We start from the raw sequence: 23,417 nt of genomic DNA on the forward strand, positions 1-23,417 counted from the left end.
GTGGATGTGGAAAGGATGTTTCCTCTTGTGGGAGAATCTAGAACTAGGGGTCGCTGTTTTAAAATAAGAGGCCGCTCATTTAAGACGGAGATAAGGGGAAATTTCTTCTCTCAGAGCGTTGTGAGTCTTTGGAACTCTCTTCCTCAAAAGACGGTGGAAGCAGAGTCTTTGAATATTTTTAAGGCAGAGTTAGATAGATTCTTGATTAACAAGGGGGTGAAAGGTTATCGGGGGTAGGCAGGAATGTGGGGTTGAGGTTACAGTCAGATCAGCTATGATCTTATTGAATTGCAGAGCAGGCTCGAGGGGCCGAGTGGCCGATCCTGCTCCTAATTCGTCTGCTTATATGACAAATCTTCCCTTAACAAAATCTATTGGTGTCTCAGGGTCTGAATTTAGAAATTACTTGATGTTATCACAACTACATTGAGAGAAGTTTTCAGGTTTTATTCCCCATGAAAAAAATACATGAGAAAAATTATTTGGCAAAAAATGACTTGAGAAAACTCAGCATTGGGTTGAATTATTTCTTGTAAACCACACATCAATAACACAGCATTACATGAACAAGGGTGTTTACACCATCTTAAAGCTACTTTTGTGGCTGTTTATAGAATGTGTTTGTAGAGTAAAGGGTTAATATCAGAAGCACATGATGCTGATGTAACATCACATGATTCAGTAACAGATCTGGAGGGAGGAGAAGTTCCAACCTCGTACATAGTAGCTGTAAATGAAGAGTAATGGTTTTAACAAACTACAGTCTTGAGCAGCTTACTTTGGGAGAATAAACAAGCCTTAAAAAACCCTGTATAGACCCCCAATACACAAGAAAACATGGTGGCAGCAGTGGTGGCAGTGGACAGCGAGTAAAAGACCAAGGAAAACTTGAAGATGCAGCTACAGACCTGACAAGTCATGGTACCCTCGAAAAAAGGACGGAAGGAACAGATTCAAGACTCACCAAAAAATCAGAGCATCGAGGGTGCATCAGATGCAAGCTGAGACACAAACCCGGAGTCCGGATAGCAGTGAGCACAGACTCAAAGCAACATGCAGCACCGGTGAAGCAGCAACAGGGCTCAGTAGAAGCATGGAATCCGCACTACCACTCCCGAAACCATTTTGGAGCACTGAAGACTCACAACAGGCCCAGAACTGGGACAACTGGAGAAAAGGGTTCACGGGATATAGAATGGCGTCTGGCGTACATCAAAAAGATCAGAAAGACCAGTCAGTAAGCTACTTTATGCAGTTGGATCTATTGCTGACAACGCGATAGCAAGGCAGGGACTTGATGGGACTTCAACATCTTATGAAGAAGTCCTGCACGCATTTGATTCATATTTCAACAGAAAGTCCATGGAAATTTAATTATAGAATAGGCAAAATTTAACAAAAGAAAGGAAAGACTAGGTGAAAGCATGGATTCATTCATCAATTATCCATTCAAGGAACTGTGACTGTGGAATCTTAAGTGATGAATTGATCTGTGGCAGAGTCGTAGTTGGGGTCCTAAACGAAGCATTATCAGATCTCTTTCAGGCAAAGGATTTAACACTAGTCAAGGCAGTACAAATTGCGAGGCAAACTAAGCTTAGAAAACAAAATTGAATGTTTGTTCGTGGAGAAGGTGAGATTCTGTGGAGAAGGTCAAGTGAGACCATTCAGTTTGTAGTCATAAGAGCGAGAGAACGCTAAAGCCTAAGTCCGCCAAAATGGGGAAAAGCGCACCGACTGCCCTTTTGAAATCTCTTAGGTGTGGTGGGAACAAACTGCACAAGCGAGAAGAATGTTCAGCAGTGGGAGCAGAGTGCCACAACTGTGGACAAAAAGGCTACTTCAAAACTACCTGTTGCGCTAAAACGCTGACAACCTGTAAAAAGAGGGAGGAAATATTGAAGCAGAGCCACGTGCAAGAAGTGGAAGAACCACAGGAAAAGGAAGTAACCTTCCTCGAGAAGGTAAATGACACAGAATTGCAAATGCTGGAGTATTAAACTTGAAGTGGATGGCCATTCCACAGAGTTTAAATTAGACACAGTAGCAGAAGTTTTTGTTTGTTCAGATAAAGTCAAATGGCTCAAACAGATTACATTGCAACCCTCATCTATCAAATTACAGGGTCCTGGTGGGACTGCATTGAAAGTCAAAGGTCAACTCATGGCAAAGTTGAATCATGGCAAAGTTGAAGTATAAAGATAGGGAAATCTTCAAATCTCATGTCATTCAAAATCAAAAATGCTGCTCTAAGCAGAAAGGCATGCTTAAAATGGAATCTAATCTATAAAGTGGCTGAGGTTGCTGATGAGTATTACAGCAGTACATTCAGCAATGAATTTCCAAAATTATTTACAGGCTTAGGGATGCTAAAGACTGAGTACCATATGAGTTGATGCTAAACCAATTTGCCTCTTTACACTGAAGAAAGCCCTTCACCCACTCTTGGACAAGTGGCAAGTAACATTTGTGCCATAGGCAATGACCATCTTCAACAAGAGGGAATCTAACCATCGCCCCTTGACCATCACTGAATCCCCCACTACAAACATCCTGGGGGTAACCATTGACCAGAAACTGAACTAGACTAGCCATTTAAATACTGTGGCTCCAAGAGCAGGTAAGAGGTTAGGAATCTTGCGACTAGTACCTAACCTCCTGACTCCCCAAAGCCTGTCCACCATCTACAAGGACAAGTCAGGAGTGAGATGGAATACTCCCCACTTGCCTAGATGAGTGCAGCTCCCACAACACTCAAGAAGCTTGACACCATCCAGGACAAAGCAGCCCGCATGATTAGCACCACATCTGCAAACATTCAATCCCTCCACCACCGACGCACAGTAGCAGCAGTGTGTATCGTCTGCAAGATGCACTGTAGGAATTCGCCATGGCTCCTTAGGCAGCACCTTCCAAACCCATGACCACTACTATCCAGAAGGACAAGGGCAGCAGATAGATGGGAACACCACCACCTGGAGGTACGCCTCAAAGTCACTGACCATGCTGACTTGGAAATATATTGCTTTTCCTTCATTGTTGCTGGGTGAAAATCCTGGGACTCCCTTCCTAACAGCATTGTGGGTGTACCTACACCACATGGACTGCAGCGGTTCAAGAAGGCAGAGGGGAAATAAATTCTGGCCCAGCCAGTGAAGCCCACATCCCGTGTGTGAATAATTTTTAAAAATCCATCTCAGCCAACTTTTAATCTCTTCTGAAATTTTGGCACATTACAACCCAGAACTACCGACCATAGCAGCATCAGATGAATCGTCGACATGTCTGGAGATAGTGTTATTTCAAGTGCAGAGAAATGGCAAATGTAGACCATTATACCATGCCTCAAGGTCATTTGCAGAAACAATCGAAAAAGAAGCACTGGCAGCAATGTGAGCATCTGAAAAATTCTCAGACTATATTATGGGATTGCCCTTCAAAATTGAAAGAGACTATAAGCCTCCAGTCACTCTACTGAACATGGAAGAAATTGTGAAGATGCTGCCCAGAATCCAGCAGTTCAGATTAAGATTAAGAAAGAGTATGGTCAAAGGAAGTACCAAATGACAGCAGACACATTGTCGGGGATACCATCAGAAAGAACCAAACGAGGATTTACACTTCCTCAAGGAGGTGGAAGCATATATATCCTTAATTACTCAACACTTACAAGCTACCGCAAAAAAGTTTCAGGAAATAAAACAAGCATAGCAGCAAGCTGATGAATGCCTCCAGATAACAGAATATTGCAAGACCCAGACTATGTCCCCAATAACCCAGTACTTCGTCAATACTTTGAACAGCGCAAGCTCCTCCCAATCATTGATGGTTTCCTTATCCTCAGTGAGAGAATCATCACACTGAGAACACTAGCTTGATATTCTTCCAAGAATTCACCAAAGTCATTTAGGGATAGCAAAATGTCATGCGAGAGCCCAGCAATCAGTTTGGTGGCCAGGCATTACCCACTCTGTAGAAGAATTTGCTTTCTAATTGTCTTAGGTGTGCAGTAAACAGCCAAGAGCAAAAAGAACAACTATCACCTTCTACTTTTCCATTGAGGCCATGGGAGTGTGTGGGAATGCACTTATTTGATTTTAAAGGGAAAACATTCTTTATTCCTTATTGATTACTACTCGAGGTGGATTGAAGTAAACAGATTTCATCATCATTCTGGAAGCAGTCATTCAATCACTGAAGAGAATTTATGCAACACATGGCATTCCGGACATTGTAGTGGCAGACAATGGGCCACAATTTGCTAATGAATCATTCCAAAATTTTGCAAAGGAATATGAATTTGTTCATGTAACATTAATCTCAAGGAAATGGTGAAGCTTAGAGAGGTGTATGAACCATCGAAGATATGCTACAGAAGAATGAAGACCTTAATCTAGCTCTTCAGAACGTCACCACTACAAAATAGTTTCTCAATGACTGGGAAGTTCTTAATGGGAAGGAGATTGAGAACAACACTTCCACCTCTGACACAGAAACTTAAAACCAATATCACCACAAACAACCATGAGGGGGTAAAACTGTGTGAGGAAGAACAGAGAAACAAACAGGCTTGTAACTTTAACCGCAGGCACTGAGCATGTGAGTTACCAGTGCTGAAGCCTGGGGATAGAATATGGATATGAGACCAACAAAGAGAAGGCACAATCATCAAAAGAACTCTACAACTGAAATCATATAGGATTGAGACAGACCAGGGTATCATAATGAGAAATAATGAGAGCTTACTGCTCAGATCCTTAAGAGAAAGAAGTAAGGCAAAGCTCTACAGCCACCAGGAGAAGAACATTCACACCGCCAGAAGAGAGAGCGTGGAATATTCTCAACTTCCGAAAGAGATCAGAATAAGATCAGGGAGATTGGTCAAGGCACCTCAGAAACTAACCCTGTACAATCTGGGTCTTTAGGTGGTGATGTAGGAAGCTGTAAATATGATAGGGATAAAGACCTTGGTGGGGAGATGTAAAGTGTTAACATCAGAAGCACATGATGCTGATGTAATGATGATGTAACATCACATGATTGAGTAACAGAGACCTGGAGGGAGGTGAAGTTCCAACCTCGTGCAGAGTTCCCAATATGTACATAATAGCTGTAAATGAAGAGTAATGCTTTTAACAAACTACAGTTTCGATCAGCTTACTTTGGGAGAACAGACAAGCTCCTAAGGACACCATCTAGACCCTGGACATATGACAAAACAATGTTGACATTGGAAATGTCAATGAATGTGCAGCAGTGACTCCCTAGGCAATGTTGTAATGGCAGTTGAGAAGTGGATAGAATGTATATCATAGATAGGGTCGTATCTAGACTGTGGGGAATGTGACTCTAGAAGATTTTCATGTGATTCATTTTTAGTGGCAAATGTAGAAGTGAATATATCACAGATTTCACTAAATGCTAAACTGTTTACCAGCCAAAGTAAAAATTTGAGACAGAAAAGCAAACTAAATTCAGTGCCATTACAATCTGCAGCACCATCAACTGAATGACACTCATGGCTGCTGTGATGGGCACCAGGAGAGACAAGTCCTCCCCCTCACTTTACAGTTGGTAATCCCAAGAATCTTGCATGCCAATCTAAAAAAAAAGTAGCAAGAGCTCACCAACAAAATCAAAATTACTTGACACAGATCCCAAAAAGCTGACCATCTGACAATGAACCTGATTATAAACCTCTGATATATATTAAGAAGTATACAAATCAAATGATGCCTTCAGGTCTACTTTAGAGCCATTTTGTTGTCTCTTTAATATGAATAGCGTAAATCTGAAATCATTAACACACCCCTATTAGAACAGGGAAATTAACCTCACACAAGGCTCATGAAATACAGAATTCATGCACAACTTGGAGTGGAACAAAATGTAATCTGGAGAATGAACAAACATTTAAATAGCCTCCTTATACAAAGGTTAAAATGACAAGGCAAAGAAAATGTCTTGATATGTAACCAGAGCTTTTCCCCGCAGGTTCCTCACAGGACAGAACAAACCACAGAGGCTTCGGAGATGAGTGCTGGAAGTCCTGGCATGTGGGGTAGCTGGGGGCCATGGTCAGCGTGTTCACAAACATGTGGGAATGGAGTGAAAGAACAGACTAGGCCCTGCCTCCCAGTGACAACTCCTTATCAGAGAGGGATTATTTATCCAAGGAACGGACCCCCCTTTTCATCTTCTGACCAGTCGCGCTCTCCCACCTATCCTCGTTACCAGAAGGAAAGCATGAATCTACACTCTGGCCATGTTCTCTCTGCTCTTCGCCCTTCAGTTCCACTGCACAGGAGTAAGGGTCACCTCAGACCAGAACTTCAGTCATCAGCTTCACTGAGCAGAAACGAAAGCCAGTTTAGTCAGGAAATTTTAAGAGGAAGCCGGAGTTCTTTGTTACAAGGACAGAGTGCTGAGTTGGCGAGGAGGTAGGTTGCTTGTAACAGTATCTTCTTCCAATTTGGTACATGTACATCTTACACAAGTAAAGTATTCATTCATTCAGATTATTGGCATTTAGATAGAGGAAATTAAGGAACTAATTAATTCTGTTTAGAGTTTCCATTCTGTAGATGTAACTTTTAATGATAATCAAGTTACCCCTTTCAATCAATGCCAGAATATTTCTGTTAATAAAATAAAGACGACAAAGAGTAACTTGGGGAGAGATCGGTGCCAAGTTGTAACTAACTCCAAGTTCTACCTTATGCTTTGCCAAGCTGGTTGGATGAGTTCAATGTCTGAAACTCTAAATGATGTCTCATCTTTAACATCCATTATCTTGACGAACATGACAAATGAGTTGTGGGTTCTTGATGATAATTACAAGCAAGAAAGATCCTTTTACCACTGACATAGTTACACAGGAGGGTTCTGGACACAACCCATCAGCACGTTACGAGAATTTTGGAAGAATGTTTTTTGAAATTGTGATTTTATATATATATATATATATGTATATGTGTGTGTGTAAAATTAAACTGGGGGAAGGTTAGTAAAGACAGCTTGTCTGTGAGAAAGGTAAAGTTTCTAAATGCATGCATTTGTAATGAGAGGTTATGGTGAAGTTGAATGTACAAGTAAGTAGGTTGGGTTTGAAATTTGCATTATAAGATAACTATGAACTTGACTTTTCAGCTGTTAAATTTCAAAGGGAGTTAAGAAGTGATAAGGGACTTCTACAACTTACAAGAGTGTCATGTGCCATGGGTAAACAAGGGAAGGTTATTAAATTTTATTTTACCCGAAAGTGGAGGCAATAGGAATACACGAAAGATTTTTATATTTTGGAAAAATTGAGTTCAAAGAGGTGCTTAGAACAATGGAGTCTAAGATCAAAGGGGAAAAGGATGTTTAGGGAAAGATGTTTAGCTGTTTTGGCTGTGAGGGGGAGATGTCCTGAGACCAGCTCTGTGCTCAGAAAAGTTGTGAATTTTGAAGCAGCCATCCAGTTTCAAGCCAGAAAAATCCTTGGGCAGGATTTTTCAGTCGGCGTGTGGGGGCAGGCCCAACACGCCAATGCTTAGAATGACGTGTGATGACGTCGGGCGTGCGTCCCGACATCATCGCGCTGTCTCGCAATGTTTCATTTGGCGGGCACACGCTGGAGTCGGCTGCATGCCCGCCGATATTTAAACAGCCTATTAAGGCCATTAAGGAAGTGGTTAATGTAATTGTTAATGCTGCCCATCCAACCTTAAGGTTGGCAGGCAGGCAAAAAGGCCAAGCGGCCTTCACGTTTTTTAGGAAACCTCATCCACGAGTGGGATGAGGTTTCCTAAAGCTTTTATTAATAAGATGAAAAATTCTCCCTAACTATGAAAAAACATCCCATTTCATGTGACACAGTCACATGGAGGTAATTTGGCACCTCGAGCCTGCTGTGCCATTCAATAAGATCTTGGCTGATCTGTTAGTGTTTCAAATTCCATATCCCCATCTATCTCCAATAACCTTTGATTCCCTTGCCTAATAAGAATCTATCTAACTTTGCCTTAAAAGTATTCAATGACCCCGCCTCCACTGCCTTCAGAGGCAGAGAGTTCCAAAGTCGCACAACCCTCAGAGAAAAAAAAAATTCTCCTCATCTCTGTCCTAAAAGGGCAACCCCTAATTTTAAAACAGTGCCCCCTAGTTCTGGACTCACCCACAGGAGGAAACATCCTTTCCATGTCCACCTTGTCAATACCGTTCAGGATCTTATATACTTCACTCAAGTCACCCCTCACTCTTCTAAACTCCAATGGAAACATGCCCAGTCCTTCTAACCTTTCATCATAAGGTACCCTGCTGTCCCCAGGTATCAATCCAGTAAACCTCCTCTGAACCGCCTCCAATGCTTTTACATCCTTCCTTAAATAAGGAGACCAAAACGACACACAATATTTGAGATGTGATCTCACTGATGTCCTGTATAACTGAAGCATAACGTCCTTATTTTTATGTTCAACTCCTCTCTTAACAAAGGATAGCATTCCAATAGCCTTCTTAATTACTTACTGTACCTGCATACTAACTATTTGTGACTCATGCACTAGAACATCTAGATCCCCCTGCACCTCAGAATTCTGCAGCCGTTCTCCATTTAATGAATACTCTGCTTTTTAACTCTTCCTGCCAAAGTGAACAACTTTACATTTTCCTGCATTATACTCCACCTGCCAGATTTTTTTCCCACTCACTAAACCTATCTACATCCATCTGCAAACTCATGTCCTCTTTACAACATACTTTTCTACCTATCTTTGTTCAGCTGTAAATTTAGCTACCATGCCTTCACTGCCCTCATCTATGTCATTGATATAAATTGTAAAAGATTTAGGTCCCTGTACAAAAAAAGACCCATTTTTGCAAACTCTGTTTTCTGCCAGCCAGCCAATCTTCTATCCATGCTAATATGTTACCCCCTACACCACAAGCTTTTATTTTATGCAATAATCGTTGATGTGGCACCTTATCAAATGCCTTCTGGAAATCCAAGTACAGTATGTATACAGGCTCCCCTTTATTCAAAGAACGCCAATAAATTGGTTAAACATGATTTCCCTTTCACAAAACCATGCTGATTCTTCCCGATTGCCTTGAGTTTCTCTAAGTATCCAGCTATAACCTCCTTAATGAGCGATTCTAACACCTTACCCAAGACAGACGTCAAGCTAACTGGCCTATAGCTTCCTGTTTTCTGCCTCCCTCCCCTCTTGAATATTTGCTACTTTCCAGTCTAATGGAACCTTTCCAGAATCTAGCGAATTTTGGAAAATTAACACCAATGCATCTACTATCTCATTTGTCATCTCTTTTAAGACCTTCGGATGAAGTTCATCAGGACCTGGATTCTTGTCAGCCTGCAGCTCCATCAGTTTGCACTGTATCGCTTCCCTAATGATTATAATTTCACCAAGTTCCCCTCTCCCTCCTACCTCCTGATTTACAACTATTTCCGAAATCTTTTGTGTACCCTCTATAGTGAAGAAAGAAACAAAATATCTGTTCATCTGCCATTTCCTTCTTACCTACTATTAACTCCCCACTGTCACTTTCCAGAGGACCAACACTCACTTTACTTACTCTTTTCCTTTTTAAATACCTGTAGAAACTCTTGCTATCCATTTTTACATTTCTAACTAGCTTCAACTCACACTCTAATTTCTTTCTCCTGAATAACCTCTTAGTCATTCTCTACCATTCTTTATATTCTGACCAGTCATCTGACTAGCACTCAGTTTTGAGTAGTTATGTTTTTTCCTCAAGTCTGATGCTTTCCTTACCTTTTTTAACCACAGATGGTGGGTCCTCCCCTTAGAATTTTTTTAATAGTAGAAATATATGTGTTCTGGATATTCTGAAATATCCCCTTAAATGTCTGCCACTACTTCTCTATTGATTTATCCCCTAGCCTAGTATCCCTGTTCACTTCAGCTAGCTCAGTGAACTGAGCTACCCTTATTTAAGTTTAAAATATTAGTCTTAGACCTACTCTTCTCCCTTTTAAGCTGGATGTAAAATTCAATCATATTGTGGACACTGCTACCGCGGGGTGCCTTTACTCTGAGGTCATTAATTAATCCTGTCACAGTACCAAGTCTGATATAACCTGCTCTCTGGTTGGTTCCAGAACATGCTGCTCTAAAAAACTATCTCGAAAGCATTCTAAGAGCTCCTCATCCAGGTTACTACTGGCAATCTGATTTTTCCAGTTTAAATGCTGATTAAAATCACCCATGATCATTGCTGTCCCTTTATCACAAGCACCCAATATTTCTTCTTGTATACTTTGTCCTGCATTGTGGTTACTGTTACTGTGTAAAAGAATTGAAGCATTGGAACAAATAATTAAACTCCAGAGTAAGGAAGTGGTTGATGTTGCTCGAAGAGAATTAAATAAGACCCATTTGAAATGGGATCAGGAGAAATTACAAGATCTTAACATGTTCCAAGATCAAACCAAACAAAAGTATAAAACCTGTATGAATATAAAAAGCATCTCAATAATATCCTTGAAATGGATGAAAGAAATTTTTATCAAGGGAGAAATAAGTTGTTAATGTACAAAGACGCCATTTTGACCTTACTGTCGTGAAATGGGAATTACCCTGTTTGACTATGGAAAGTGAGCTTGAGGATGGAACTATTCCTCCGGCTAATGAAAACTATGACATTTGGACTATGGACTTAAATGAGACATTCTTTGCTGAGTTCAATAATAGGAATAAGAGCAAAAAGAAGCACAAGCATTGAGGTATGACAATTTTATGATGTTTAAATTTTGCTAATCCTACTTGCCATTGTAATTGTATAATACGTTAGTTGTGAAACAAAATGAAATTATCTGTCTAAGTGTTTAATAAGCTGTAAGTTAGAGTTTACAATGTTAAGTTCTTGCAAAGGAAATGTAAAGCCATTGTACAGAAACCTTCACTGTAGTGAAGTTTTCTTTCTTCCGAGCGGTAGGTGTAACGAAATCCGATACTTATCTTAGTTTTAACTGAGCAGTCATGGTTCGGGACCTGCAATTGCCAGCGGGCCTCAGGAATTCTGTGCATGCGCAGGCCGGTAATGGCTGAACATGCGCAGTTCGGGGTTTTTTTTTAGGTTCCTCAGGCCTTCTGTACATGCGCCAGCCAGGAAATGCCCGTACATGTGCAGTTCGTCCATTTTCATGACTTTAGGAGGGTTTTGGAGAGGGGATAAGTAGGCTTACAAAGCAAAAGGATATGGCGGCATTGCAGGGCAGCTACTTAGGTAATGATACCCAGGAAGGGACAGAGTATACAAACGTAAAAAAACCCAGCAGCAAATAGGTTCAAAGGGGGGAAGAAATGGTCAAAAGGCAAAATTAATGGCTCTTTACTTAAATGCATGTAGTATTCAGAACAAAATAAATGAATCAATGGCACAAATAGAGATTAATGGGTATGATCTTATGGCCATTACAGAGACATGGTTACAAGAAGATCAAAGATGGGAACTAAATATTCAGGGGTATGTGACTTTTTGAAAGGACAGGCAGGAAGGAAAGGGTGGTGGGGTAGCTTTGTTATTATGAGATGGAATAAATACGATAGCAAGAAATGATCTTGGATCGGAAGATGTGGAATTCATACAGATGGAGGTAAGAGATAACAAGGAGAAGAAGACACTGGTAGGAGTAGTCTACAGGCCCCCTAACAGTAGCTATGCTTTCAGACAGAGAATAAATCAGGAAATAATGAGGGCATATAAAAAAGGCAGTATATTAATCATGGGTGACTTTAATCCCCATGTAGATTGGGAAAATCAAATTGGCAGAGGTAGCCATGAGCAGGAATTCATAGTGTATTCGGGACAGTTTCCTAGAACAATATGTTGTGGATCCAACCAAGGATCAGGCTATTTTGGATCTGGTAATGTGTAATGAGGCAGATTTAATAAATGATCCGAGTAAAAGATCCCCTAGGAAACAGTGACCATAACATGGCGGAATTTAGCATTCAATTTGAAAGTGAGAAACTTAGTTTGGAAACAACTGTGCTAAACTTAAATAAGGGTAATTACAAAGGAATGAGGGCAGAGTTGTCTGCAGTGGACTGGGAAAGGAGTTCAGCAGGAAAGACAGTTGATGAACAATGGTAGACGTTTAAGAAAATAGTTCATGACTCACAACAAAGATATATCCCAGTGATGAAGAAGGATTGTAGGAAGGGAATAAACCAACCATGGTTAACCAAGGAAGTTAAGGATAGTATCAAAGTGAAAGAAAAAACATACAATGTGGCAAATATTAGCCAGAGGATTGGGAAATTTTAAAAAACCAACAGATGACCAAATAAAAATAAAGAGGGAGAAAATAATCTTTGAGGGTAAACTAGCGAGTAATATAAAAACGGACAGTAAGAGCTTCTTTAAATATATAAAAAGGAAAAGAGAGGCAAAGTCAATATAGGCCTCTTAGAGAATGAGGCTGGGGAAATAATAATGGGGAACCAGGAAATGGCAGAGGAATTGAATAAGTACTTTTCATCAGTCTTCACGGCAGAAGGCACTAATAGCATTCCAAAAATACTTAATAATCAAGCAGCAAAAAAGGGGGAGGAAATAAATACAATAACTATCACTAGAGAAAAAGTACTAGGGAAACTAATGGGGCTAAAGGCCAATAAGTACCCTGGACCTGGTGGGTTGCATCCTAGGATATTAAAGGAAATAGCTGCAGAGATAATGGATGCACTGATAGTAATCTTCCAAGAGTCCTTAGATTCTGGAAAAGTCCCAGAGGATTGGAAAACTGCCAATGTAACACCCTTATTCAAAAAGGGAGGGAGACAAAAAACAGGTAACTATAGGCCAGTTAGCTTAACATCTGTCATTGGGAAAATATTGGAGTCTATTGCTAAAACTATACAAGGCACTAGTTAGACCACACCTAGAATACTGTGAACAGTTTTGGTCCCCTTATCTAAGGAAAGATATACTGGCATTGGAGGCAGTCCAGAGAAGGTTCCCTAGGTTGATTGTGGGGATGGAGGGATTTTCTTACAAGGAGAGATTGAGTAGGTTGGGCCTGTACTCATTGGAGTTTAGAAGAATGAGATGCAACCTTATTGAAACATATAATATTATTAGGGGGCTTGACAGGGTAGCTGCTGAGAGGTCGTTTCTCTTTGTGGGAGAGTCTAGGACCAGAGGGCATAATCTCAGAGTAAGGGGGCACCCATTTAAGACAGAGATGAGGAGGAATTTCTTCTCTCAGAAGGCAGTCAATCTGTAGAATTCTTTGCCGCAGAGGGCTGTAGAGGCTGAGTCGTTAAGTATATTCAAGGCTGAGATAGACAGATTTTTAATCAGTAAGGGAATCGAGGGTTATGCGGAAAAGGCAGGAAAGTGGAGTTGAGGACTATCAGATCAGCCACGATCTCATTGAATGGCGGAGCAGACTCGATGGGCCAAATGGCCTAATTCTGCTCCTATGTCTTATGATCTTTAGGCAGGGAACCAGCCCTGCACACATGTGCAGAAGGAAAAGGTGAAAAAAAATGAAACAGTGTGAAACTGCAGGTCAGGTGACCTGAACAGGAGCGCAATTCCAGAGAAGGTCTCCCAGCAAGCAGGAGGGTCAGGGAGAAATTCCCAAACCAAGAAGATGGTCCCAAGCCAGGGAGTGGGACAGAAAGAGGTCTCAGAAGAAAGTACCAGGCAGGGACAAGGACAGGGATCAGAGATAGATCCCATTGAGTCAAGATAAATGACAGGGGTAAAGAAAAGGCTCCAGGTTAAAGAGAGAGTTGCAGGGGGCAGACTTGAAGTGAAGTGGGCTTGAGAGAAGGCAGCAAAGGTTGGTGACTCCTTAGTGTGGGCCTTTTGGAGCAGTGGTGTTCTGCTTGGCACGGCCGAGGATCTGAACGTGCGCTTGGAAGGGGAAGCGTGAGTGTGCATGGAGATCCAGGAGAAAGGAATCTCGGAAGGTGAGACTGAAACCCTGGAGGGTGGATTCTTGTTGAAACTGTCCGAGTGGGAGTGACTTTTGGAGAGAATTCCAAGGGGAGTTCTTCAAATGTGGAGATTGGAAGACAGTTTCAGTGAGACTGGTTGGCTCATGCTGTGACAAGCATCCGGGTGGGTCGTTGAGAAATCCATGGGTCATGATTTTTCAGTTGGCATGTGGGGGCGAGCCCGACACGCCAGTGCGTAAAATGACACGCAATGTTTCGTTTGGCGGGCGAGCGCTGGAGTCGGCTGCCCGCTCGCCGATAAATAAAAGGCATATTAAGGAACTAATTAATTTCAAATTTACACTGCCCGACCAACCTAACGGTTGACAGGCCTTTACGTTTTTTAGGAAGCCTCATCCACGAGCGGGATAAGGTTTCCTGAAGCTTTTACAAATTGAACAAAAACATTTTCTGAAATATAAAAACATGTCCTATCTCATGTGACACGGTCATGAGGGAACATGTTTCATTAAATTTTTATTCCATTTATTTATTTATTTCAAAAGCGCTTCAATCTCCCTGAGGCAGCTCTGACTCTCCCTCCTCCCTCCGCCTGCACAGGGAGCGCTGAGCGCTACTGCTCTGCAACCACTCCCGCTGAGCCTGCCCAAAGCGAGAAACATTCAGGCCATAGAATCTGCTTTGGTCACATCTGTCATTTGCTTTGAAGTGTGGTGTGTCTGACCATAGCTTGCCAGTTAGTTCACATGTAACGCATACTTACCTTGTATATTGTAGCATAAGATCAACATGGTAAATTGTTTTATCTTCCTGAATTTGTCTGTGTCTGTAAAGATACAGTAGGGTGAAGGAACAGTGAATATTTAAATCATTTTCTTGTGTTTGTATTGAGACCTTTCCAACATTTTTGTCTGGTGTAATATGGTTCATTTTTCTTGTTTAATAAATGCTTTACTCTTTGTGTTAATAGTTTATCAACAGACTCTGAATTTGTTCAGTAACTTTCCTCCATGGTTTCAAAAAAAAAAGCTAGGATCTATCAAGCCAGGTTTCACTCTGGAATCTGACTTGTCCAGTAGTAACATCAGCTGGGATTGTAACACTTGGAGCTGAAGAAAGGAAATTAAGGTAATTAATATCAGCAGAGAAAAAGTATTGGAGAAACTTAAGGGTCTAAAGCCTGACAAATCCCATGGACCTGATAGCCTACATCGTAGAGTTCTAAAAGAGATAGCTGCAGAGCTAATCAACATGGTTTTACAAAGGAGAATCCTGTTTGATAAATTTACTATAGATTTTTGAAGACATAACTGGTAGGTAGTAGATAAAGGGGAACCCAGAGTTCCAAAAAGGCATTTGATAAGGTGCCAAACAAAAGGTTAACAGACAAGATAAGGGCTAATGGACTTGGGGGTAATATATTAGCATGGATAGAGGATTGGTTAATGGACAGGAGGCAAAGAGGAGGCAGACAGTGGGCATAAATGAGACATTTTCAAGTTGGCAGTGCCACAAAGCACAAGGATCAGTGCTGGAGCCTCAGCTATTTCCAATCTATATTAATGACTTAGACAGAGAGAAATTTATCTAGATTTGCTGATGATACAAAGCTGGGAGGATACAGAGGGTTGGATTTGGACTTTTGTCAATGGACTTTTAGCTGGGCCGCTGAATCTCCCACGGCGGGTCCCACCACCATGGGGCCGGAAAAACCCAACCAGAGAGTCTGCAAAGAGATATAGACAGGTTAGATGAGTGGGCATCAAGATGGCAGATGGAGTATAATGTGGGGAAATGTGAAGTTATTCAATTTGGTCATAAGAATAGAAAAGCAGAATATTTTTTAAGAGTTGAAACGTGTAAGTGTTGATGTTCAGAGAAACTTGGGTATGTTCATACAAGGAACGCAGGAAGTTAATACGCAGGTACAGCAAGTGATTGGGAAGGCAAATGGCATTTTGGCTTTTATTGTAACAGGATTGGATTACAGGAATAAAGAAGACTTGCCACAGTTGTACGAGGCTTTGGTGAAACCACAGGATGAATTTGGCCAGAATTGCACGAAGTGTGGTAGCGGGCGGGTAAAATGGAGTCCTACCCGCCGATGAAAATGGCGGGTTTTCACGCCGTATCTTTCTGAGCCCACCTCATTATATATTCACTCCCGGGAAAGACGCCGTTTCCATTGCAGAGGGGGCTCTCATTCGCCCGCTCGCCATCACCCTGCTGTTGCATAACGTCGGCCGCCATCTTTAAAAGGCAGCGGCCAGAAAAGTACTCATCGCCACCAGCTCACCACCGCTGTTCGGGAGACATGGCCAGCAAAGGCAAGAAGACTGCAGCCCTCAGCTTCAATGACGGGTCCCTTGAGCGACTGTTGGATGCCGTGGAGGCCCACTGTGCTCTACCCCAGCTCTGGCCACAGGATGGGTAGCAATGTCACCAACCCGGCTTGTCAGGCAGTGGCAGCAGTGGTCAGCGCAAACACCCTGCAGAGGAGGACAGCCACCCAGTGCCGCAAAAGGATGAATGATCTCCTCCGTTCCGCTAGGGTAAGTCACTCTTTTCATCACTCCCAACTCACACACTCACAAGCCCATCTCACACCCACATGGCCCTCACTCACTGCCAGTGCAAGGGACATCACCATTTGCTCTTTCACACACACCATCATTGTCCTCATCCTGTCCATGGGACCACTCACCACCCATACAGGCCAGGCATATTTATCATCTGGCCTGGCAGGTGTCCTGATACACTCTCCCCATCTCTATCCATGCAGGACAAACTGGCTCACAACAGGATGAAAAGGTCACAGACAGGTGGAGGGATGCTGGAAATCAAAGTTCTGACAGAATTCGAAAACAGAGTTATCCAGCTGGCCGGCGATGACTGGGACTGGTCCTGTGCTGACGGTGAGGTCGGTGCTGCTCTACCAAGTGAGGATCCAGTGCAACATCCATCAGACAACCATGCCATGAGTGGTGTGTCCTGTTTCACAGGCCACTGCCGTGCACTAATTATCTCTCCTTGCTTTCGCAGGCACATCTGGGAAGCAGCTGACAGAATCCACAACCCAGAGCCTCCAAGAAAGTTCCAAAAAAACCTCTGAAGAGGAATCTGAAGGCACCCTTCCTGAAGTTCCATCACAGCGCTCACCCACACCCTCCACCAGTGCAGAGAGACACACATCGGTGGGATCTAGCTTTAGAGTAGCCCCGGGATCACAATCTGGTGAGCACATCACACTGTCTGATCCACAGCAGGCGGAGGCAGGGACTTCCCAGGTCCCCGGCACTCGGAGGATTGATGGAGGCCAGAATGTTGCTGAGTCCGAGTCAGATGATGAGCCTCTGGACTCGGTCATGTCACGATTGCTGGAGCTGCAAACTCAAGCTCAGGAACATCAGGAAGGGATGTCCGCTGCGCTCCTCAGATTGCAAGGCATGATGGAGGAGTCTGTCTGCCTTCAGGCTGAGGTGATAGCGCCAGCAGGCCAATGCCTCGAGGTCAACAGGGGTAGGATGGCAGCCGCCATGGAGACCTTGGTCCAGGACGTCACTCCTGCACTGCTGCATGGGATTAACTCCATTGCTGATGCCGTAGTTGGCCTCCAACAGTGTGTACACGAGAGGGGTGCTGGCAGCACAATCTCACTCCAGCTACCCTTTCCACTCACAGAGTCAGCCGGGGCCCTCGGCCACCCGTAGGGAGGAGGATCAGCAGGTGCATACTCCAGGCCCATCCATCCAGGTGACTCTGGGAGTGACTGGCCCATCTGACTCCGCTCTTCCTGTGACCTCCACAGGTCCAGCTTCACAGGCCGAGAAGGGTGCCACTGCCACACAGCAGGACCCCGAAAACAGGCTGGGGTCCTCCAAGTCTTGGCCCTCCAGAGGATGCCTGCCAAAGTCCCAGAACACCAAGTAAGGAGAATTAGTTGCACAGCCTGGGCATGGGTGTTAATCACTTGTACATAAGTTTCACTATTGTCAATAAACTCCCAAGAATATCTCCCTGCCTTTGGCTCCTTGTTCTGATGAGCAGTGTTCTTGTCACTCAGAGGTGAAACCTTTCTGCACAAGATAAAAAGGTGTCTAAGTCCAGGGCCTCTTCCCTGTGCTCTGTGCGGCCTTCAGACCACGGTGATGGTCCGGCCTCATACTCACTGGAAACATTACTGATGCCTGCAGCTCAGCAGCGCTGGTCATTGCTGTCAGAATGTAGTGGGCAGGTGCTACAGAGTTCTCTCATACTCTGTGTGTGCTCTCAGCACCTTTAAGGTGGGGCTGGCCCCCATCACACCAGCATCTGCGACCAGTGATTCTGCGCACTAGCTCCTGAAGAGCTGAGGTTATGAATGCGGACACAGCATCAGATGCATCTAAAGTTTAATGGCTCTGAGATAGCCCTGATCATTGGCGCGCAAGCGAGCTGCCCTCGGCCAGACAGGAGTCAGACATTCTCAGAGGCTATGTGAAGATCTATGGAGTGTCCTTACTGCATGTTGTCATCATCCTCCTGCAATCGAGCAGCTATTAGGGCCTTCACTGCATTTCCATGACAGGAGCATTCTCACAGAGTATTGGCAATGTGATAAGCCAGACTGGAGTCAAACGTTCATAACTGCGATGTGAGGATCTATGGAGACACCTCACTGCATGTCGTCATCATCCTCCGCAAATCTGGCAGCTATGAGGGCCTCCTGAGAGCGTCTTCCTTGCCTAGCCAGTGCGAGGGCCTCATCCCTGTCGTCGTCACCGCTGAGGACCCCCACACCCTTGTTGGCATCCTCCTCATCAGAGGAGGCATGCAGCTCCTCCATCTCCTCCTCAGCCAGCTCCTCAATGCGTTGCAGCGCCAAGTTGTAAAGGGCGCAGTAGATGATGATGCGTGACACCCTCTGTGGACTGTATTGCAGAGCTCCACCAGACCTGTCCAGGCACTGGAACCACATCTTCAGTATCCCGATTGTCTGCTCCACCAAGTTGCGAGCTGCTGCATGAGCCTCATTATAGCGTCGCTCTGCTGCAGTCTGAGGCTGCCTCACGGGCGTCATCAGCCACAAGCTCTGCAGGTAGCCCTTGTCCCCAAGGAGCTGACACTGCAGCTCTGTGGACCCTGGAAGACTGCAGGGATCTGCGAGCGACTCAGGATGTAGGCATCGTGCACACTCCCTGGAAACCGTGCGCAGACCTGCAGGATGTGCTTCTGGTGGTCGCGTACCAGCTGCACATTCAGTGAGTGGAAGCCCTTGCGGTTGATGAAGTCCACTGAGTGTAGCGATGGCCAGAGATGAGTGCGCTGCATGGCTGCCCCGTCAACCTGCGACATGGGGGACATTGGTCCAAACCAGGATGCAGAGATTGCAAGGGGCTGTGAGCGCCTCCAGCAGTGACTGCTACATGGCCAGTGTTGGAGCGGAGATTGTACAATGTGTGCAGTCCAACTACTCCGCGGCCCAAAAAACTGTGCTAGGGATTGGGAGGGCAGAGTCGGGGTGTAAGGTATGGAGTGCTTGGTGACCCTTTGGTGCCCCCGCATTGTTTGCATAGGTGGGCAGGCTAGGAGCCTGACCCCAATCTTATCACTGTGGCTGCGCCTGATCTGTCTTAGTTGCTGAGGCATGGTCAGTTTATACAGGTGTTCCTAATGCGTGGCCACTTTCCTGCCCCCACCTCGATTGCCAGGGCAGCATTTGACCACCCCCCCCCCCCCCCCCACCCCTCAGCAGTTGCCTCCGAGGCTGGCCAGCACTTACTTGCCCCCAGATACCCCCCACCCCTCAGCAGTCGCCTGCGGGGCGAGGCATCAGTTTCCCCCGCCCCCTGCCGCCCGAGGCCTGTAAATAATGGACGAGCTGTGGAGAACGCTGCTGCTCACTTACCTCAGTTTCCCCAAAGTGAAGGCCACCAAGTGCACGTCACCTGCGTGCTGTTTTGAGACACGTCGGTGTGCTTTTCCGCTAATGTGGACGGATGATGTGGTGGGGTGCCAAGAGCCTGGCAGGATGGCCTTTTAATTATATGCCAATGTATTACAATTAGCTACCTGCCAACTGATGGCGGGAAACACGGCCTGCTCAGCGGAAGGTCCTGACCCGCCTTCACGCCGTCGTGAAGTGGGTCCCGCCATATTTTCCGCGCATGCCACCTATCACGCCGGCTGCCAGCGGGCTCGGAAAATTCCGCCGCACATCTGGGATGCTCTGCAGTTTTGGGCTCTATGTTTAAGGAAGGATATACTTGCATTGGAGGCAGTATAGCAAAGGTTCACTAAACTGATCACTGGGATGCTCTGTGACGAGAGGCTAAGTAAATTGGACTGATGCTCTCTGAAGCTTGAAAGAATGGTCTCATTGAAACATACAAAATACTGAAGGGTATTGATAGTGCTAGGATTAGATACTGAAAGTTTGTTTCCACCGGTCAGGGAATCTAAAGCAGAGGGCACAGTCTCAGGTTAACGGACCGATCATTTCGGACTGAGATGAGAAGAAATTACTTCGCTCAAAGGGCTGTGAAACTTTGGAATTCTCTACCCCAAAGGGTTTTGGATACTCTGTTGTTGAATACATTTAAAGCTGGGATAGACAGATTTTTGGTCTTTCAGGCAATCAAGATATGCGAAGAGCGGGCTGAAAAGTGGAGCTGAAGACCAAGATCAGGCATGATTGTATGGAATGGCGCAGCAGGTTCCTGCTCCTATTTCTTGTGTTCTGAAATTTTAACTCAAAGCCAGGCTAAAACAGTTTTGCAACATGCCTTAAATACATCTCAAGGGTGTTCTCTTCATCAGTAGTGTTGAACTTCAGTCCAAGTGTTGGCTGTCCTTCGGGTCCCCCTGTTGCCCCATACAAGATCACAAATAATAGGTGCGAAAGGACATTGGGCCAAATGTAGCTCACTCCTCCAGGAAAATAAATCAACAGTTCTCCAACACAACATCCGATTCTTTTAAACTACTTTCAACAATAACTTACATTGTTACTGCATTCTTCACATGCAACTTGGCAAAACATTCGACCTGAACAGTAGGGGATAAAGTGGAGAAGTTTTGGGGGAGACCAAGGCATGATCACAAAGAAAGGTTTGAAGATTTCGAAAAACAGGGAAGGGAGTGGCAAGGGAATGGTAGCTGATGGAGTCTTGGAGGACAGGTATATAGTTATAGCTTACACAAAAACAAAAAAAAAAGCTGGAAAAACTCAGCAGGTCTGACAGCATCTGTGGAGAGAAAGACAAAGTTAACGTTTCGAGTCCATATGACTTCTTCAGAGCTAAGGGAAGTAGAAATGTGGTGAAACATATGACGTATAAGGGGGGGTGGAACAGGTGAAGCTGGATAGAAGGCCAGCGATAGGTGGAGGCAAAGGAGAGATTGCGAAAGATGTCATAAACAAAAGGTCAAAGGGTTGTTAATAGTGGTGATACTGGCTAAAGGAGGTGCTAATGGTGACATTAAGAGTGGAAAGCAGAATGTGATAATGGCAGGACCAGGGTAAGCACTCTGGAAAGTGAAAGATGGCCCTAGTGGGGGTGGGGTGGGAAAAAAGATCGCAAAGGCTAAAAGCTGGGGATAAAACAATGAATAGAATTGCCTTTATATAGTTATAGCTTAATTAGTAGCCACGCATGCTAAAGCAGAGAACAAGAAAGCTAGCATTTGAGAAGCAAAAGAAATGTACATAAGGCAGGACTTGGTACAGCCATGGAAGGACTTGAAAGTGAAGATGAGAATGTCCAAGTAAATTTGGTGATTCAAAGAAACTTAGAAATAATGGAATGAATGCAAATGCAAGATTTTATGCAGGTGAGGATAACAACGTTTTCAATGTTGAAACTATTGGAAGTAGGGAAGTCACCTTTTCTGAAATGCTTTACCACTAACATTGGATTCATCTTTACTTTGAATGCAAATGTTCCCATTAAAATTAAACATGATGTGAAATTAAACTGAAAATCCTGAGGTTCTGCTAGTTTACACTTTTGTATCTTGGGTTTGCTAGCCCAGTTGCTAGTCTCAGATTGAAATTCCACAAAACAGTGATGATACTAGCTAGTCAGCGACTATGCAGCTCACACAAATTTTCTTTATTTTTGTCAGGTTTCGAACGAAAAGTTCTATTGTACCTGGTAAATATGGATATGGAAGAGTGCCGTACATACTACCACTGCAGACGCTCGTAGGACAGTTATCACAACAAGCTAAGAGGCAAAAACGTCAGAGATTTGGAGGACACAGACATACTCAGAATCAAAAACCAATTCCTTTCAGCCAGCATTTCAATGTGCATCAAGGTGGCTTCCAGATCAAACCTCTGCCACAGACTTCCAGTTCCCCAAATCATCAGCCTGCTTCTCATCACTCTCAAACTTTTCACTCACTTCAAGGTGCCAATTCCAATTCTGATTCATCCAACTTTTCCAGCCAAGCGGTACAACAGGCAGGCCAAGACACACATCTGACAGCTACAAACAGCATCACCTGCACGGGAGCATACAAACAGTACAGGCTGTGTAACATTGATGTAAGTACTTCAACCACAGCTACTGATTAAAGTCCATTTTTTGGAGAAGGATGATTTAAACTGGTCACAGCTTTGAATCTACTTACTGTTTTAATGACACGTTTAGCGCTGAGGGTCAAATACCTGATGTTTTGTTTTCCTTTTAATTTCTCCTCCTGGGCTGTGGAGCATTTCCAAGGGGGTGTGTGAGTCTTGCCAAGCTATTCAACCGTGCTTGCCATCACAGCCAAGCTAAAACCTGCACAGGTGCAGAGGTACCTGGCCAGGTGTGGCTGTAGATAAGGTGCTGCCCTGCGCTGATTGGACGGTCCAGCGGGCGGGAGTTTTTTTCCCCCCCCCGAGTCTCGCGAGCGGTGGATGCCGCCGCTCGTGGCGAGGTGGAGTCGGCCGTTGGAGACTCGCTCTCTTTACCTCACAAAACCTAAGACACTTGTTTTTTTCTCTTTTATTCACACACATTCTCACGCTCCTTCATTATCATATTTCCACACCCTTGCTCACACTGACATGGGCGCCTTTTGCTGTCTGCAGCGAGGCGACGTCTTCAGAAGCTCCAGTTAACAGGGTCATTTTTACTGACACACAGCTTGTGCTGTGACTGGCAGAACCTGTACCACCTCCGCAACTTGTCAGAATAGGTAAGGAATTTAAGTAAATTAAGAAAATTTAAAAGCAATGGGGAAATATTCCGAGAAGATGCATTGAGCTTCCAACCACAATATCGGGTAAAGGAGGGTGGAGCTTAACCAATGGCGCAGCATCTCTCCCTAACACACCCAGTATCTCTCATTCTCACACTCCAGTGCTGTCTCTCACTTCAATCCAACTCCCACTCTCGCCATCTTACGCCCTCAGGCAATCGTTACCACCCCCTCAAACTCTCCCTCACTCCCCTTCACTATCTTACTCCTCCCTCATACCCACTGCCCCCTCACTCTTTTTCACAC

The 23,417-nt window shown here is 44.2% G+C and overlaps 1 protein-coding gene across 1 annotated transcript in view; it reads left to right on the plus strand.

The window, feature by feature from the left end:
- The window catches only part of LOC144670075 (thrombospondin type-1 domain-containing protein 4-like), a 253,990-nt gene that overhangs the window by 27,863 nt on the left and 202,710 nt on the right, over positions 1-23,417 (plus strand). Inside the window, exons 4-5 of the mRNA XM_078532470.1 lie at positions 5,995-6,440; positions 22,047-22,470. Of these exons, the coding sequence (XP_078388596.1) occupies positions 5,995-6,440; positions 22,047-22,470 (870 nt within the window). The remainder of the gene's footprint in view (positions 1-5,994; positions 6,441-22,046; positions 22,471-23,417) is intronic.

The sequence above is a fragment of the Cetorhinus maximus genome, chromosome 30 (genome assembly GCF_964194155.1).
Source record: "Cetorhinus maximus chromosome 30, sCetMax3.hap1.1, whole genome shotgun sequence".
In the NCBI taxonomy this organism is placed as follows: domain Eukaryota; kingdom Metazoa; phylum Chordata; class Chondrichthyes; order Lamniformes; family Cetorhinidae; genus Cetorhinus; species Cetorhinus maximus.